Source organism: Anguilla rostrata, chromosome 12, assembly GCF_018555375.3.
Source record: "Anguilla rostrata isolate EN2019 chromosome 12, ASM1855537v3, whole genome shotgun sequence".
Lineage (NCBI taxonomy): Eukaryota > Metazoa > Chordata > Actinopteri > Anguilliformes > Anguillidae > Anguilla > Anguilla rostrata.
The window spans coordinates 25,063,350-25,080,345 of record NC_057944.1 but is presented as its reverse complement, the minus strand read 5'-3'; the positions used below and the strand labels follow the sequence as shown (position 1 = coordinate 25,080,345).

Below are 16,996 nucleotides of genomic sequence, written 5' to 3'. Positions count from 1 at the left end.
CTCCTGCTTTCAAACTGCCTTTTCTACATGACATTCATTCACATCTATATTATATCGTTTGTTCAGCAGTTCAGCAAAGCAATGCATATCCATTTAAAACCTGTCCCAGACACGCAAAACACATTATCTAGTGGGAGTGTACAAGGATATTATCAAACCACATTTTTTGGTAAAACTGTTTTTATCACAGTAAAAATGTGACACATGAACTCCACATAAAACCATGGCCACTGCAAATGGCATGCATTGTTTGTGATAGTCGGTGGGGGGTATGGGGGATAAGTTCTGCACCAGTCACATTCAAGTACTGGTAAAGTATATCGCTCAAACAAATGGTGCACTGAAATGGAAATTTCTGGCATGCATCCATTAGGAAAAAAGCACTAAGAATTCCTTTGCATCAGCATAAATGGAGTGTGAAGAGAGAGAGAGAGAGAGAGAGAGAGAGAGAGGGAGAGGGAGAGAAAAAGAGAGAGAAATTAATTTGCAAAACTCTTTGAAAGTCAATTCTCACATTTGTAACCTGCATCTGTAATATTGTACATTGAAAAGTCATTGCAATTTGAACACGAAATTTGTTCCTGAGTGAGGAAATGGAAATGAACAAAGATAAATTTTATTTCTTCAAAATTGGGACAGAGAGAGAGGGGAGGAGGAGAGGAGGGGGAGCAGGACAGAGAGAAGGACAGAGGGAGAGACAGGGAGAGCTTGTGTGCATGTTGGGGTAGGGGGCGGGGCATAGGGGGTGGTTGAAATATGAAGGTAACGACTCATCTCCCGAGACTGGCATTAGCTCCTCCAGACGAGAGTGAAGAACAGGGAAGACTGATACAGAAAGAGAATGCGCTCAGTCTGTACAGACAGGAGCTCAAACCAAACTCAACAACATCATTTCCTCCTTGCTCCGATTCCCTTCCCCCCTACATCTCTCAATCACCCCTCCCCACTTCCCCCTCTGCTCTAATCAAAGCCAGATGTCGGAGGGAAGGGCTATACAATCCTTTCTCTATTTTTCCCCTCATTCTGCTCTTTCTCCATTTGTCAGTCTGTTTCTCTGTTTCTCTGCGTTTCTGGATTTCTTGGTTTTAATTTACCCCCGTGCTCCCCCCTACCCCCCAATTTCTCAACAGGAAATACTCCAGGTTCCTGGTCTCTATAACTGTGTCCAGATGGAGTGGGTAGTGGGGGGGGGGGTGCTACAGAAAACTCTTTCTTCTGCCGGAGAACGGCCACCCTGCTGCTTTAGCTTTCGAACACCATCACCACAGTTCAGCCGTTCTGTGCAAACGTCTGTACAGAGCATATTTATGAGTGGCTCAAAGAGAAGTGAACATTCGGCGTTCTGTTTTGAAAAGTTGAAGAGAAAATGAAAACCTTCATCTTCTCTTCTCCCTTTTGCTCATGCGTGTTTGAATGCTTGTAAGCGTTGTGGGCATACGCGTTTCTTTGAATGCATGCAAGTGTGTACACTGTGCTTGAGCACATACGCATGTGTACAATGCCTGTGTGTGAAAGTGCACGCATGTGTATATTTATGTGCGTTTGTGGTTGTATGTACGAGTGCACATACACATGAGTGAATGGGTTTATGTGCGAGTGTGCCTGTGTGTATATGTGTGTGTGCACATGCATGTGTAAATCGAGGAGTGTGTGTATGTGTGTTTGTGTATGTGTGTGTGTGCATGTGTGTAGGACAGGGTTAGTGTGCTCTCACTCAGTGGCCTTTTCCAGGCTCAAAAAAGATGCACTTTATTTAAACTGCTGGTCCTGGATCAGTTCCAGCTTTGTTCACATTAACTCTTGGGGATCAGGATTGAGGCTGGCCTCCCTGGTCTGGGATCAGCTGTCAGTGGCACAGAGACTGCAGAGTGTCTGGGAGGGCCATGTGGGAGGTTGCTTGTGCCTCGTTAAGGCCCAGCTGGGGATAATTATCTCATTAGCTCTCTGGGGGGCACGGATTGTTTACACCAGAGAGATGCTTGGGGCCCTTCAGAGGCACGCCAGGCTGGTTCTGAGTGCCAACGCAGGGAGTTGCCACCCCCTGCCCTTATCTCCCAGCATGCCACAGTTCTGGGCATGACCCTGGGTGGGGCTGTCTGCCTACCTGTGCCTGTGCGTTGCTGGGCAGCAGGGGTTTAGGGGGTCAAATCCCACTTCAGGTCAGTCAATTCAGAAAACAATGTGAAATTCAATTAATTACTTGAAATGCCCTTGAAGAGCATGACAAGCATATTTCAGTTAATTAATTTAATTTCTAAGCGTTTCCTGAATAGAGTGAATGGAAATTCATTTGACCATCCACACCCCCCTCACGCCCCGCACCCCAGCCCCTTACTGGATTAGCCCTTCACATGGTTTCGGACACTGGACACACACCAGGTTTCTATTAAAGCTCAGCAGCTCAGTTTGGTGCTGATGGGCATACATTCCAAACATGGTATTGTCCAGGCAACAGTTGCTATCTCAAACCCCTCATCTTGTCACCCCCTTGGCAGGACAGTGCTGTTGTGGTGTTACCCACCCCCACCGCCAAGTTATCCCAAATTATAGCTCAGTCCAGCTGACTCACACAGGTTGAGGTAACATCTCTTTATTTACAGGCTACATTCATTCACAAATACAAGGCCACAGGCAGGTACGCACAGGGATCTACGGGTGTGGCGACACACCGGAACGCATGGGCCACTCGGCCCATTGCATGCTGGGAGGAGGTCAAACGCAGAACGTTCTCTCTGGAGTGCTGGCATTACGGCCACAGTCGTGACTGAGCTGGGGCCACAAACTCTCCACAGGTCTTCAGTGATATTAAAGCACAAATGTGCTGGGGGTTATTTTTTCAAATTAATGTGAATTCAGGGCTGGTCTATTGATGGTACTGTGGGGGTGAGCACCTTTAGGGAGCCTGATGCACAAGCCGACCAGCTAGCCAATCTGTGCAACAGTAGTACATGAACATTGCTAGACACGCTAGTAAATTGAAAGTCCAGCTTGAAAAACTAATGTTTCCCCTTGACTTATGTCCTCTGAATCTTAAACTTTTTAAATTACTGGGCAGTATCCTATGGGTTTTTCATGAGGTTCCATCACTAGAATTTGTCTTGCAAGGACAGGTTTGAGGACATTGGGAACCCCAGTACATTGGGAACCCCAAATAATGGCGTAAGTTTGACATTATGCGACTTCAGAAGAAGGGGTAGTTCAGATTAAATTTCTGGCCTGCTCCCCCATTAGAGGATTCAATCTGAAGTAAGGATGGGCAGAGGATGATGGGAGTTGTAGGCACAATGGCCTTCAGGATGTGGGAGTCAGAGCTTCAGACTGTAGTCATGACTTTGAGGGAACCGGTCCGGAACCTCAGAATCTTCTTCTTCAGGGCGTGGGAGGCTTTGATCTTCACAAAGGCCTTGGGCTGGGTGGGGCCGCCGGGCGGGGCCGGGGGCGTAGCGGTGGTGAGCTGTGGCGGTAGCTGCTGGGGCCAGACCAACCCGCCGCTCTCGTCGGAGTCGGTGGAGAGGGAGCTGGAGCCCGGAGAGTCGCCCTCACTGAGGCTGCTCTCTGACTCGCCTACGGGAGGAACGGCGTAGGCCTCCTCCGCCCTGCAGGGGGCCGCCAGCTCCGGGCCCTCGCCATGGCGGTAAGTGTGCGCATGCGGGGCATAGGGGTAGGGGTACGGCGGCGGGGGAGGGCGGGGCTTCCTCTGGCGTCGACAGGCTTGTTCTCCCGGCGGCTCCCCCTCGTCCTGGCTCAGCTCCTGGGTGGAGCGCCAGCGGCGGTATCCCAGACTCCCCGGCTGTGGCTTCCGGGGCCGAGCCTGGGAGCCCCGCCCCCCGTCCCGCTCCACTGTGTTGTACTTGCGCTCCCCGCCTCGCTGCCCCAGGAGGCTGTTCTCCGACTGCGAGCGGCCCGCCCGCCGGCCCGCCTTCCTGGGGGCGGGGCTCTCCGCTTCGCTGCCCCGGCACTTCCTGGGAGGTGCCCGGGACCTGCCAGCGAGAAGGGCTCGCTCTGGGGAGTAGGGAGTCCGGTGAGGCTTGGCAGGGCCCGGGGGCCGGTGGGCGGAGCGGAGGAGGTGGGCGGGAGGGGCGCGGCTGGGCTGGGCGGGGATGTAGTGGGCGCTCACCAGCTGTTCTCCAGGCGACGGGGTGCGAGGCGAGTCGTGGAGGCGCTGGGGTGAATCGGGCTCGCTGCTGCTGGGGTCCAGCCCCCTGCAGGGGTAGTCCGGAGCAGCAGGTCTGGGGAGGGGGAACCTAGGGGGCAGGCAGTCCTCCACCACGGGCCCCCCACCCCTCTCCTCCTCCAGGCCCTGGAAGGTCCAGGACTGGCCGTCCGTTGCGGGCAGGCTGGGTGATGCGTTGCGGTTTTCGGGGCCGTAGGGCCCCTCCTTGCGTCGCAGGCTGCTCTGCCGGGCCACGCCGCGGGTCTCGGGCCCCAGGGTGGTGCGGGGTTTGCTAGGCCGTGGGGGGAGGATGCGGCGCTGTATCAGGCCCAGGATGTAGCTCTCCACCCGCAGGGCCTCCTGGAAGTCCTCCGCTGTGGGGTCCTCGTCCAGCCCGGCGGAGGGGTACCCAGAGCCCCAGGGGCAGGGGCCCTCCTCCCCCGCCCCCTCCGCAATGCCCTCCAGAGATGGATACGGGGCGGAGAAGGAGCGGGGCACCATGGGGCGGGGGCAGGGATCCAGCAGCCCATCGCGCTTGGCCATGAAGATGTCGCCTGTGGAGTGTAAACATGGCTCAGATGAGCTGGGAAACGCCCTCAGAGCTAAGACAACACCACAGTCCCTCAGACATACAGCAACACGAGGATATAGCTCACACACACATGCACACAGACCCCCAGACACACAGAAACACACAGATATAACACACCCACACACACGGACCCACAGAAATACACAAAAACACACAGATATAACACACACACACACAGTCCCTCAGACATACAGCAACACGAGGATATAGCTCACACACACATGCACACAGACCCCCAGACATACAGAAACACACAGATATAACACACCCACACACACGGACCCACAGAAATTCACAAAAACACACAGATATAACACACACACACACACAGTCCCTCAGACATACAGCAACACGAGGATATAGCTCACACACACGCACAGACCCCAGACATCAGAAACACCAGATATAACACACCCACACACACAGACCCACAGAAATTCACAAAAACACACAGATATAACACACACACACACACAGACCCCCAGACATACAGAAACACACAGATATAACACACCCACACACACAGACCCACAGAAATTCACAAAAACACACAGATATAACACACACACACACAGACCCCCAGACATACAGTAACACACAGATATAACACACCCACACCGACCCCCAGACATACAGTAACACACAGATATAACGCACCCACACAGACCCTCAGACATAAGAGCACACTGAGAGACACACTGTAACAGCACACTGGTCGTGTTTATGTGTGTGTGTGTGTGTGTGTGTGTATGTGTGTGTGTGCGTGTGGTACAAAAAGCATTTCTGTCTTTTGGTGGATGTGCCACAGTATGTGTACAGTGTGGTCTTGTCTCTGTCCAGGTTAAAGAATTTTTATGACTAACCAGAGGGCTCAGGCCTATTCAGGTCAGGACCCATCGCTTTCACCGATTGGTCGGATAGGTCTCCTGTGTGTGGGGCCCTGAGAACCACGGTCTGACTGTGTCAAGAGGTGACTGACGTGTGAGAATCCCGATGATGGTGCTGAGATTTTTTTTTTGTGGGGGGGGGGGTTACTCACCAACAGACTTGGGTCTCTCTCCCACGCTGGCCACCCTCCCCTCCCCCAAGCAGCTGGAGGAGAGCTCCCCGTACATGGAGGGGTCGGACACACCTCCCAGAGACTGGCCCTCGCTCAGCTCGTAAAATCCTGGGGAGACCGCAACGACTCCAGCGTTACACTGCCATCATGTATACATACAGTGTCACAAAGATTTCATCTCCTTATTTCATGAAAAAAAATTACTGAAATTTTATGCTTTCAACATTTAACTATCCACTGCTGTGAAATTAATTCACTGAAACCCCTCTGAAACTATTTCAAAAACTGTTCATACAGTTCTGAAACGTACAGACTCCAGGTACAAAGCTATCTTGATTGTATCAAGTTTTAAAACATCTAATGTTTCCCAATTTTGGAAAAAATGTATTAAAAAAATTTAAAAACCATGGCAATTTTTAGGTTTTCTGACACATTTAAGTGCAACAGTTTAGCAGGCAACGTACTCAATTTTTATGCAAGAGACAGCGATCCTATGAAATAGCATATTTTAGTGTTGGTTTGCCATAACCCATAATTGTGCATGTGAATATGAGCATGTGTGTCCCGCAGTCACCCTGATGTCATATCCTAGTTCAGGTCTAAGGAGGCCGATTCAGTTTCGCTGCGGACCAAGGCCTACATCATCATCACCTTCTTTGCTGATCTTATATTCGTATGCCATCGATCAGTGAACATTTGAAACATGATCAGTGAAACTAGGATTCAGCTGAATGACTGGAGGACTGTATGAAAGAGACACCAAAGGTAGCAGTAACTGTCCAAAGGAGGAGCTGGTTTGGGTCAAGGGGCAAAGGTCATAGGCCAGGGTTCAGGGGGATTGAAGCTGGGGCAGATAGCCGGGACAGTACCTGAGCTCGACCGGCTGTCTCCCATGTCGCCCTGGGGCTCGGGACACCCCGTCTCCATGTCCACTCTCAGGTCCCCCACCAGCTGCGCCAGTGCTGCCATCAGCCCCCAGGGGGCGCACTGCAGGCTGTTCTGTAACACAGGCACAAGGACAGTCACAGGCAGGAAGACACACACAGTGACACACAGACACACACACACACACACACACACACATGGTGACACACATGCACAGTGACACACACACAGCCACACACACACATGGTTACACACACGCACAGTGACACACACACACAGAGCCATACACACACATAGTGACACACAAGCCCAGTGACACACACACCAACCTACGAGCACGCACAGCCATGTACACATATGATGACACACATGCACAGTGATACATGCACTGGAACACACACACAGACATACATGCACACAGTGAAACACACACGCACACACACACACAGGGACACATATGCAGTCACTCATTTTCACAGACTACCATTCATGCACTCAAACACTGCTGCAACTGGGAAGTCAATGAGTCCAAAAACCAGCCATTCAGTTTTCATTACTCTCTCTCTCTCTCTCACACACACACACACACACACTCACACAGAATCTAACCCTCTCAAACTACAGTGACTGAACACAGCTGATATGTCAATCATCTCATTTCTAATTGCAACCGCATGGATTCATGCAAATCCACCAGTGTAACTATTAGCAATTACTTTCTTATAGGAGTTCTCACAATGTTCCAGAATCACTAGGCTTCCTGTAAAACACCAAGCCTGACAAAAAGTGACTTACAGATCCTATATATTATTGTGATTTTCTGAATTTTCAGTTGTCTAAAACACATATTGCCAATGGTGGCATTAATGAAAAAAACAAGTTGTTTTAACTTAAGGCAAATGAAATTAAATTGGAAATATTGCATGATAAAGAAGCAGCTATAGAGGGAAATGTTCCTACTTCTAAACTTTAGAGTCCAGAAAGCACAAGGACTCCACAGACAGACAGCAAGAACAACCACACATGCAGAAATCGTTCCAAAGACTTGCTGCAAAAATGCACTTTGATGAATGCTCTAGGCAAGACAGGCGGTGAGCTATAAATACCTTATCACTGACACTGCTGATTTCTGAGCAGCTCATTGTTCATTCAATATAATAGCGCATATCTCGCGATGGTATTTGACCTCTTGTTGTTATTTCAGATCCTTCTGACTTGAAACTCAGCGGGTCGGAACGAGGAATCGAAGTACAGAACTGTAAAGATCTCTCCCAGAACGAAATACACACGGCCCACAGCCCGCGTGTGCTCAGATCGCAAATTCAGTCACGCGAAAACGGCCCGCACGCGCACCCAGCTGGGACCGCTAAGTCGGAAGTTAATGGCGACTGAATAATTCAGAGGGGGACCGATGCGCGGGATTGATGCTGCGATGTTCTTTCATGTTTACACGCGCGCTGTACGCTCACGGGTCACTGGCAAAGGCGCACACACGGGGCTCAATCACGCGGCCAAAGGCGGCCGATTTCCCAGCGCGGGGTTTCCGCTGAGCAACATGCAGATGAATGAGCCCCAGTGACCTTATAAATCAGGGGTGTATTCATAAACCATTAATGCCATTTTAGGTTTGCAACCAGTAAATCTCACAGTGCAAACTCAGGTGGCATCAGCCATGCAGAATAATATTCTCAGCAGTTAATTCATGAAGCACTATAACTGCGTTATGACGTATTCATAAAGCCCTGCCAAGAAAGGTCTAAAATTTTTACAGTACGTAATGAACAAACATTCAAAATTCCAAACCCATTTTCATTGGCTTGAGGAAAGCAAAGTTGATGTGTGTTTTGGAATGTCCTGTTGTTTTGACCATCTGTCTCGTAAGGGTCAGATAACACATGATAGAAGACAGCTTGCCTCCAGGGTAATGCTTGTATCTACCCTAAGCTGAACTCTCGGCCCAGAGTGAGTGACATGTGTGACAAGTGCTCTGGTACTGATATGGTGGAAAGGAGCCAGCATTTCCACTCCTCACCTATCCTCGTAAAAACCAACCCCCCACCCCACCCCACCTGGCCCGGGCCCTGCCCCTGCCTCAGCCCCACCCTCCGCGGCGAGCGGGCCCAGCTTCATGCACTCACCTTCATGCAGTCACTCCCTCTCCACCTGGAAAATCCATAAGCAGAGCTACAGAGAGCAAGCAGGCAGCGTGTGCAGTTAGAAGTGGTGAAAGTAGGCCGGTGCCATGGGGAGGGGAGGGGAGGGGAGGGGGGGCGGGGGTGAAAACACAGCAGGGGTCTGACAGCCTGCATAAAGAACAAGGGCCAACAAGCAGCCTGACAGCTCATAGTGCCCTAACCTAGTTTCCTCTCCAATCTCCCACTCCCATCTCCTAACTCTCTTCCCGCTCCCTAATGGTTAAAGGCCCAGGGTTATCTCTCCCATGCAGTTAAAACTTCCCTCTCCAGTAAAGGTTCCCTCTCCTAACTCACCGTTTCTTTTCCAATTAAAGGTTCCTTCCCTTATTTCCTAGGTCCCTCTTGAGTTAAAGGCTCCCATTCCCAGTTCAGACCCTATCTTTCTATTTTTCATGCTAGAAAAGGGGGAAGGGTAGGTGTGAAGAGAGGGCAGGGTTAAAGGTTAAAGGTTAAAGGTTAAGATAGGAGCATGCAGGATATGGGGCCTGTGTGCTGTCTGCCCTTGTCAGCTGATCCCTAAAACTAACTGTCATGGGGGGTTATGGAAACTGATCCTAGTTTAGTGCTGCCAGACAAACATTATATAGGCAAGGGTCTGGCACACGCTCCCCATAGACAAACTGAACTGATCTCAGACCACCCATCTGGATAGGAGGAACCGAGGTCACCACGGCTCATTTCCACATAGATGCCTGTTTTGCTGACTTTTCCACCCTACAGGTGGAAATGGTCATTGTGGTCACCTGTTCGCAGAGGGAGGCAGAGTGTTTTTTTCCCCCCACTAAGACCACAATCTGTTACATTCACGGCGTGAAAACACACATCCATATTATGCTGCAACAACCAGGTGTTTCACCATTTTGAGTCCAGATCAGGAAGAGGTTCAACTGGAGATGAGAACCCAAATACCTGGACATATATTGAAAATTGTGGAGAAAGAAAACAGCTTCACCAAAAACAGGCATTTTCCTGTTACTTTGTGTTGTACTTTACACTGGAGTCCTGAGACAGGACAGCATGCAGGTAAGAAAACAAACAAGAGCATCTTGCAAATATGGTCAACTCCATACAACCACTGCACAGACCTTCTTGACTATAATTGGTCATCCAGTCTGTTTTCACAGTGGGCATGGGTGGGTCTTTAACAGTACTTTCATTGCTGGAGGTAGATCAAGGCAGTGAGCCTGCGTTCTCATCATCCAAAGCCCAGGGCCATAGATCAGACCCTTCTGTTTCAAAATGAAATCAGCTGAAAAGCCGGTTAGCTAAGCCCTGTGATGTACCCTTGAATTGGCATGGCAACATGGCGGCTTGGGCGGAGGCAGCAAAAGACCATGAGAGAGAAAGGGAGAGAGAGAGAGAGAGAGAGAGAGCAACTGAAATTAATCAATCTGAGAAACAATTTGACAAAGTCAATTATTCAGTCTCCCTGTAAGACGGGTGCACAAACACACACACACACACACACACACACACACACACAGAGCTGATCCTTCAGAGAAACCCAACAGTCTTAACGATTTCACAGTTCCCAGATAGGATTACTGAACAATTAAACCTTTTGTTGTGAGAAATTACTGAATTGTGGACCCTGGCACACGTATCAGGAATGCTTTTATGAGCTAATACAAAAGCTGTGCTGTTATGCATAGTGCTCTTACCTCTTTTTTCCCAGAGGAGGCAGCTATGCCTGTACATACTGGCCTGGCAAACAGGCTGACTGCTCTAAATAGAGCTTTCGGCTTTGATCTAGTAGGGGTGAGGTCCTACCTCAGGCCCCTCTGGACCCTAACCTCAATGCACACACGCGACCGACAGTCCTCTGTGTTTACACAACACAGCCAGGCGCGAAACTCCAGGAGGCGGCAGTCTCCCACTCTCCCTCCTACAGGGTGCCCCCCCCCCCTAATATCCCCACCCCCTCCCCCAGTAAACTGACAGAGAGGTGACACACGGTCAGACAGCTGCTGGGGGTCTGGGAGAGAGAGAGAGAGAAAGAGAGAGAGAGAGAGAGAGAGAGAGAGAAAGGGAGGGTGACAGAGAGAGAGAGAGAGAGAGAGAGAGAGAGAGTTCAACTTTTGATTTTCCTTTGTTACCTCCACCATTACATACAAACCAGCACTTTCTAGAACACTGCCCTTGCTTCCTTCAGACCAACTTCTGCTAAAAAATAAACAAAAATAAATAGCAAAAGAGAGAAATCTGTTTCACATCTACAACCTGCTTTTGTAACAGGCTACTATACATTGTAAAGTCATTATAATTTGAATAAGAAATTAAGAAAAGTTCCTGAGTGAGCAAATTAATAAAAATAGATTTTATTTAATTAAAAATAGATACATTATTTGATTGAGAGTGAGGGGAAGTAGTTTAGAGCATCCTTTGTGAATAAATTAGATGCATATACACTAATTCTCTCTAACATACACACATAATCACATAAACACACATACATGTACACAAAGGTTCCAGCTTTCTCATGCATGTGCACACACAATGCACACACAGAATCACAAAAAAGCAAAAGAGAGAGTTCCACTTTTACACACTAATGCTAGAACAGTGGCAGACACAACAAGCACGTTGTCAAACTCGCATGCGTACGCCAACACCACAGACGAAAAGAACACAGTCGGACTTGAAAGATCAAAGATGAAATATTCTGCCCCATCACACTCACTCACTCCCTTACACTCTCACACACACACTTACACTGATAAACCCACATATACAAGCATGCACATACACACACACAAATGCATTCACACAGATAAACCCACACATCAATATAAGCACACAAATAGACACACTCAAACATACTTGTGTAGACATACAGCAATACCAAAAACATTGAAATGTGCGTGCAGATATACATGCAAACACACTCAAACACTCATACCCCCCCCCCCCCTCGCTCTCTTGCTCTCTCGCTCTCTTCCCCCCTCATGGTGTGGGGTCTGGGCCAGTGAACACGCGCAGCTCGCAGTGCTTTCTCAGCTGCTGGGCGTCCTCAGCCGTCAGTCAACACAACTGGGCTGTGTTGTGGACAGACTGATTGCCTGGTCACATGACGCAGGGGCAGAAGGACAGCCCCTCTTGGGGGGCCACGCAGGTTATGGGGGATGGGGGGGGGGGGGGGGGGGGCTGGGGTGGGAAGACTGTACTCTGAAGGAAAAGATCTTATTCCAGCCCCTTCATCCTCTCTATGCAACCCCCCAGCAATATGGCTTTCAATTGAAATTGTGGTGAAATGGGATTACTGGAGACTTAGTCCTGATCCATAGTATTTAGCTTTTAGCTCTCACACCCCGCAAGCCTGGCAATCAGTAAGCCTGCTTCTGCTGGAGGGGTTGCCAGATCTCATTCATAAGCACCACGCGCATCGCTGGAGAGGGCGTTCAGTATTACTTGGGCTGAAATCGAAGGCACGTGCACGGTTGAGTTGTGTGTGACAGAGAGAGATCGAAAAAGAAAGTGGATTTTTTTTCTTCTTTTAAATAGGTATTGATCCAATTCCCTAGTTCATTTCTTAATGAATCCCCCAAGAACGCAGCTGCATACTAAAATGAACTGGAGTAAACCCAGAGCGTTGCAAATATCCATCATTCAACTGACACATCTTTCAATGAACCCTTGGGACTACATCCTTTTCAGAAGTATCGCTTCAATGGCGATGTTGCTTTGCACGATGTTGTCATTTTTCTCACAGAAAATAAATAACAGAGAAATAGAAATGTTACGGCGACCATCGCATCGAAGTCAATTTATTCCGCCGCTGTCGACGGGTGACGTAGCTACTCGCTGGTGGTTTCAAACTGCCCAAGACACGCGCTGTGCCCCAAGGCAGTTGCCGGGGTGGACTCGAGCTCATTGGTATTCAGCTCCACCCGCGGCTATTGTGTACACCGCGGTGGAGAGAGACGCTGGGGGAGGAGGGGGAGGCGGAGGAGAAAGAGGTGCTCATTTAATTTCGCTCACCCCTTTAAACAGACCCTCCATTGAAACTGGGGACCGTGTGCAAGTCAAGCGTCCCGTCTCTTTACAGGCAGTGGAGTCTGGCAAAGAGAGAGGGTGCTTATTAAGCAACACAACGGCAGTTGTCGAAAGCTTAAGGGCATATGCACTAGTACAAAGCAAGTTAATGCAATATGGGTTAGTTTCTGGACAGAGCGTGGAGAATTATATAGTAATAACATGAAAAACTACTCTGTAGAATTCATTCATATCTACTCCTACATTTCGTTGATAGCCCATGGCCTTGAGCCGGATGGACAGCAGTATAGCTATAAATCTGCTGTCCCGTGCTCACGCCCCCTTGATCCCCGTGCGAAACAATTTTCTGAGATTTACGCCCATAGGCTACATCACCAAAAGAAGATAAACGCTAAATCTATTCAATGATCAAGGGCACCGAACACTTTGATATCAAATGAGCCCGTGTTATGAAACACTGGAACACAGAAAAGCATTGAGCAACTACCCACACCAGAACTTAGCTGCTGAATAAATCATTGTTTTTTTTTTCTTTTCTTTTCTTACTGAGTGCTCATACCAGATGCCATCAAACAGCCAAAAGGGACTGTTTATATTTGGTCATATAAAAGTTTACATTAGGCTGAGGGATCAAATTAACGTAGGCTACAGTTCAACCAAAACCCATCAAAAACGCCCAAAACTAACAAGCGATTACAATAATCATTATGAGAAAGATTTTGTTGGCAGAATATAGGCGAGTAAAAACTTTATCGGAAAAAGAATGCTCTTGTTTCAGAAAATACAACAAAACTAGAGAATGCAAACTAAAAAATAGATATGAGGAGAACAATGGAACATAACGGCGTTAAATGTTATGGAAACGATGAGTGTTCCTCCCCCTCTCTCTCTCCCGCAGCACATAAATCACAACCCGTGGAACGGACACGATCCCATCCTTGTGTAGACAAAAGGATCATTAATCAGATGAAGTTATTTCGGTTGAAGATAGGGGTAATCGTTCCGCTTCGGCGTCACTGGACAATAGGGATACCACCACCAAATCCCCAGTGTTTGCCTTAAATGGTCACGGTTCCACAAAGCAGTGCCCGCGGCACCTTTTCTCGTCTCGGTACGAGCATACACTCCGTTATTTTGAATTTATGGTTTGTACATGTTAATCATGTTGTAATGTTATTACTTCGGCACGTCGCCGACTTTAACTGGCTATAGTCTACAAACTGCAAGTCGATAAACGACTTTCCCACAGTCGTGCATTCCCCATACCCTTACACATGAACTAGCCTGTATGCTCAGTATCTGCACACTTAAGCGCCGTCAAACAAACATTTATGATATATGTTTTATTGCTGCCACCATTCAAACGCGTTCTTACCAGCTGGCGTCTCAAAGTCAAGTCGTCTTGCACGCGGCTAGGGCCCATGGGGGCGGAGAGGGGTGGCTGGAGGTCACCCCAGGCGGGGTGCCCCGGGACGGTGTCCCCAAGAGACAAAGCGCTAAGAACCAGACACTCCTGCCTCTGCTTGAGCAACTCCAGCTCGCAAAGTCCGGCGAGACTCGCCTCCAGGCGTTCCTTGTTCCGACTGCGCTCGGCAGTCATAGGAAAGGAGAACGCGCGGTGCATGGTTCCCTCTTTGCACCCTTCTTTTGAAATAGAATCCCACTCTGTCACACTTTCTCCACTTCAGCTTTCAACCCGGTTGCAAGTATGTTTTTTTATTTCCCCTTTACTTTTTCAACATAAGCTTGCTATTATTGTAGCATTCACTGAAGTGCGTGCATTCCTGTGAAGATAATTTTCAGAATAACGGTACAGTTGTTGGAGTCCGAACATCGCGGCTCCTCTCCCCATCCCTCTCTCTCTTTCACTGCTTAGTTTCCATATCGCAGCTGTCAACTACTCATTACTGTATTCCACAGTTCTCTTTGCCGATTGGCTCTCAATTTTCAGACGCTATTAATATTTATTATATCGCCCGCCTTCTGAAATCAACTCCTGCTTCTATTGGACACTAGCCATCGGGAGTCTTTGCACGGTTTATTCTCCCCGCATTCGAATTTGCTGCAAGTCTGGCTGCCCCACCCCTTCACAGCCATTCTGGCCTCTACACGGGTACGAGTCGGATTTAAATTTCGTTCGGAGATGACATCGCTTCATAAAACGCAGTTTTGAATGAACGTGAAATTAATGAATGAGACGACCGTGCATAAAAAGGATACAGCGTCGCAACACAATTACGCCGCGTGCCTGTCACCAGATCAACGTAATGGCATAAAGATGTCCAAAAGCCATTATGGCCGATAGAAGCCCAACAATGTCGGCAGTAGAATAGCTTACTGAAAAGATTACCAGACCTACTTCAATTGCAGTAATAGCCCTTTGTGAATGGCATAATTTCGTTAATTCCTCTGCTAGGCTGTCTCCACACTCAGTTCGTCCAGCAGCCGCAGCTCGTGCGCTTATCATGAATCCGTGAATTCAGAATTAGGGGAATCACAATATACAGTACATTTACTGTTTCGGTTCTACACTGGATTAATAACAAAGGAACGAGAGAATGTAAGATGAACTTTATAAATGCAATAACATAAAAATGTATGATATGCTAGTCTAATTTTACTTTATTCTCACACTGACCAGCCACCATGAGTAAATACACATTACTTTATACAATAGGTTTTAACCATATGTGATGTCATCATCAGAGTTCAATGCAGAGCTACAATTACAAGTGTAAAATAAATAATGTGACGAAAACGAAAATTTCCAACAGTGAATAACTAAACGAATTTATAAACACATAGATATACTTTCATAATTTCAACAAAAACGTCGGACGCATTTATTCGCTTTAATTTTTTTGCAGTTGTTTCACGGAACGATAGAAATAATAGAAAAAAAGAAAATTGAATAGAAAAAGTGTTTGTAAAAAAAAAGCAAAAAAAAAAAAAAAAAGCCATAGACTTTGGGGACTTGTAAATTGGTCGGTCAAGTGACAGGAGCTGAATATTTATGTTTAACTTCTGGTTAAATGTGTTTGTGACCCGCATGTACGAATTCCAGGTGTGTGCATCTTACCAAGGTATTGTTTGTGCCCCTTGAATATACTGAATACATGTATATATACAATAATGTGGATGAGGACGGCTATACATTGCGGAAGACTGCAGCCACTGTTTCACAGACCTATAAACATGGAAATGATTGTTAAATCTTAACATTTATACAAGAACTCCACGTTGAAAGCAAATGGTTCTCTGATCCCGAGGCAACTGGTCCTCTTGTGGGAGATTGTGCTACTTACCCCGGTTAGAACAACAGAATAACTCACCTCACACTGCACCTGTGGTGTAGCGACCGATAAAAATATCTGCCAGAATAAGGACAAACCCGAAGCATGGTCGTTTTCATCAGTACAGACAGGTACAGAATAAAAATCATGACCTCAGTGTTGGCTTTTCGGAAACAATATTCAATTGGATATGCTGCATTTATTGTCTAGGCTATTCGTAATTGACACTGAGCTTGGGAGGTAAGTATACCAAAAAAAAGAAAAACGTATTGCGTTTATCAGTGCATGCATTAATCTTTATTTGTATCAATTAATTTTGGAGAAACTGAAATACCCCAACGGTCCAATGTCTCCTTTGAAACGGCATAAGTAATAGCTATGCTACAAAATAACCACGTTCCTCTTGCTACTTTGATTCACCCACCGTTAAGCGAATGCTATTCTCCTTCAGACTACAACAGAGCATTTCAAATACCTACTGTTTATTCAAACAGGAAACATTTCAGCAATCACTTAAATATTTTAGAGGGCCGTGTACACACGGGTTGTCAAGATAACCTATGAAGGATAAATTAATGTTTCAGAAATAAATCATCATGGGACTGTTCAAATGTTTACCAGCAATTACGTGAATTAAATATATTATCGCAGTGGTGCAAGGGCGCCCTCTAGAGAAGAGTTGATGTCCAGACGACTTAGAAACCCTTGATTGGGTTTATCATAGCACACAAAGAGATCAATACGTGGGGGGCGTTAATAATAATAATAATAATGTGAAAATGTAGCCTAATACAGTGTTAAATTTGAAATAATGTTGAAACTTTT

General features: G+C 47.5%; 1 protein-coding gene across 1 annotated transcript; it reads right to left on the bottom strand.

The window, feature by feature from the left end:
• Positions 1–2,574: 2,574 nt before the first annotated feature.
• On the bottom strand, positions 2,575–14,754 carry LOC135236341 (dapper 1-B-like). The gene is made up of 4 exons (XM_064302646.1): positions 14,254–14,754; positions 6,675–6,804; positions 5,785–5,913; positions 2,575–4,707 (listed from the first exon to the last, which is right to left on the bottom strand). The coding sequence occupies exons 1-4, from the start codon at positions 14,500–14,502 to the stop codon at positions 3,314–3,316; spliced, it is 1,902 nt and encodes a 633-aa protein (XP_064158716.1). The 5' UTR covers positions 14,503–14,754; the 3' UTR covers positions 2,575–3,313.
• Between the last annotated feature and the right edge of the window lie 2,242 nt (positions 14,755–16,996).

Coding starts and splice junctions, on each gene's coding strand:
- LOC135236341 (XM_064302646.1), bottom strand. CDS start 14,502: ATGCACCGCGCGTTCTCCTTTCCTATGACTGCCGAGCGCAGTCGGAAC. Junction 5,914..6,674: donor AGACAGCCGGTCGAGCTCAG/GTACTGTCCCGG, acceptor CGGTCTCCCCAG/GATTTTACGAGCTGAGCGAG. Junction 4,708..5,784: donor AGAGAGACCCAAGTCTGTTG/GTGAGTAACCCC, acceptor TACACTCCACAG/GCGACATCTTCATGGCCAAG.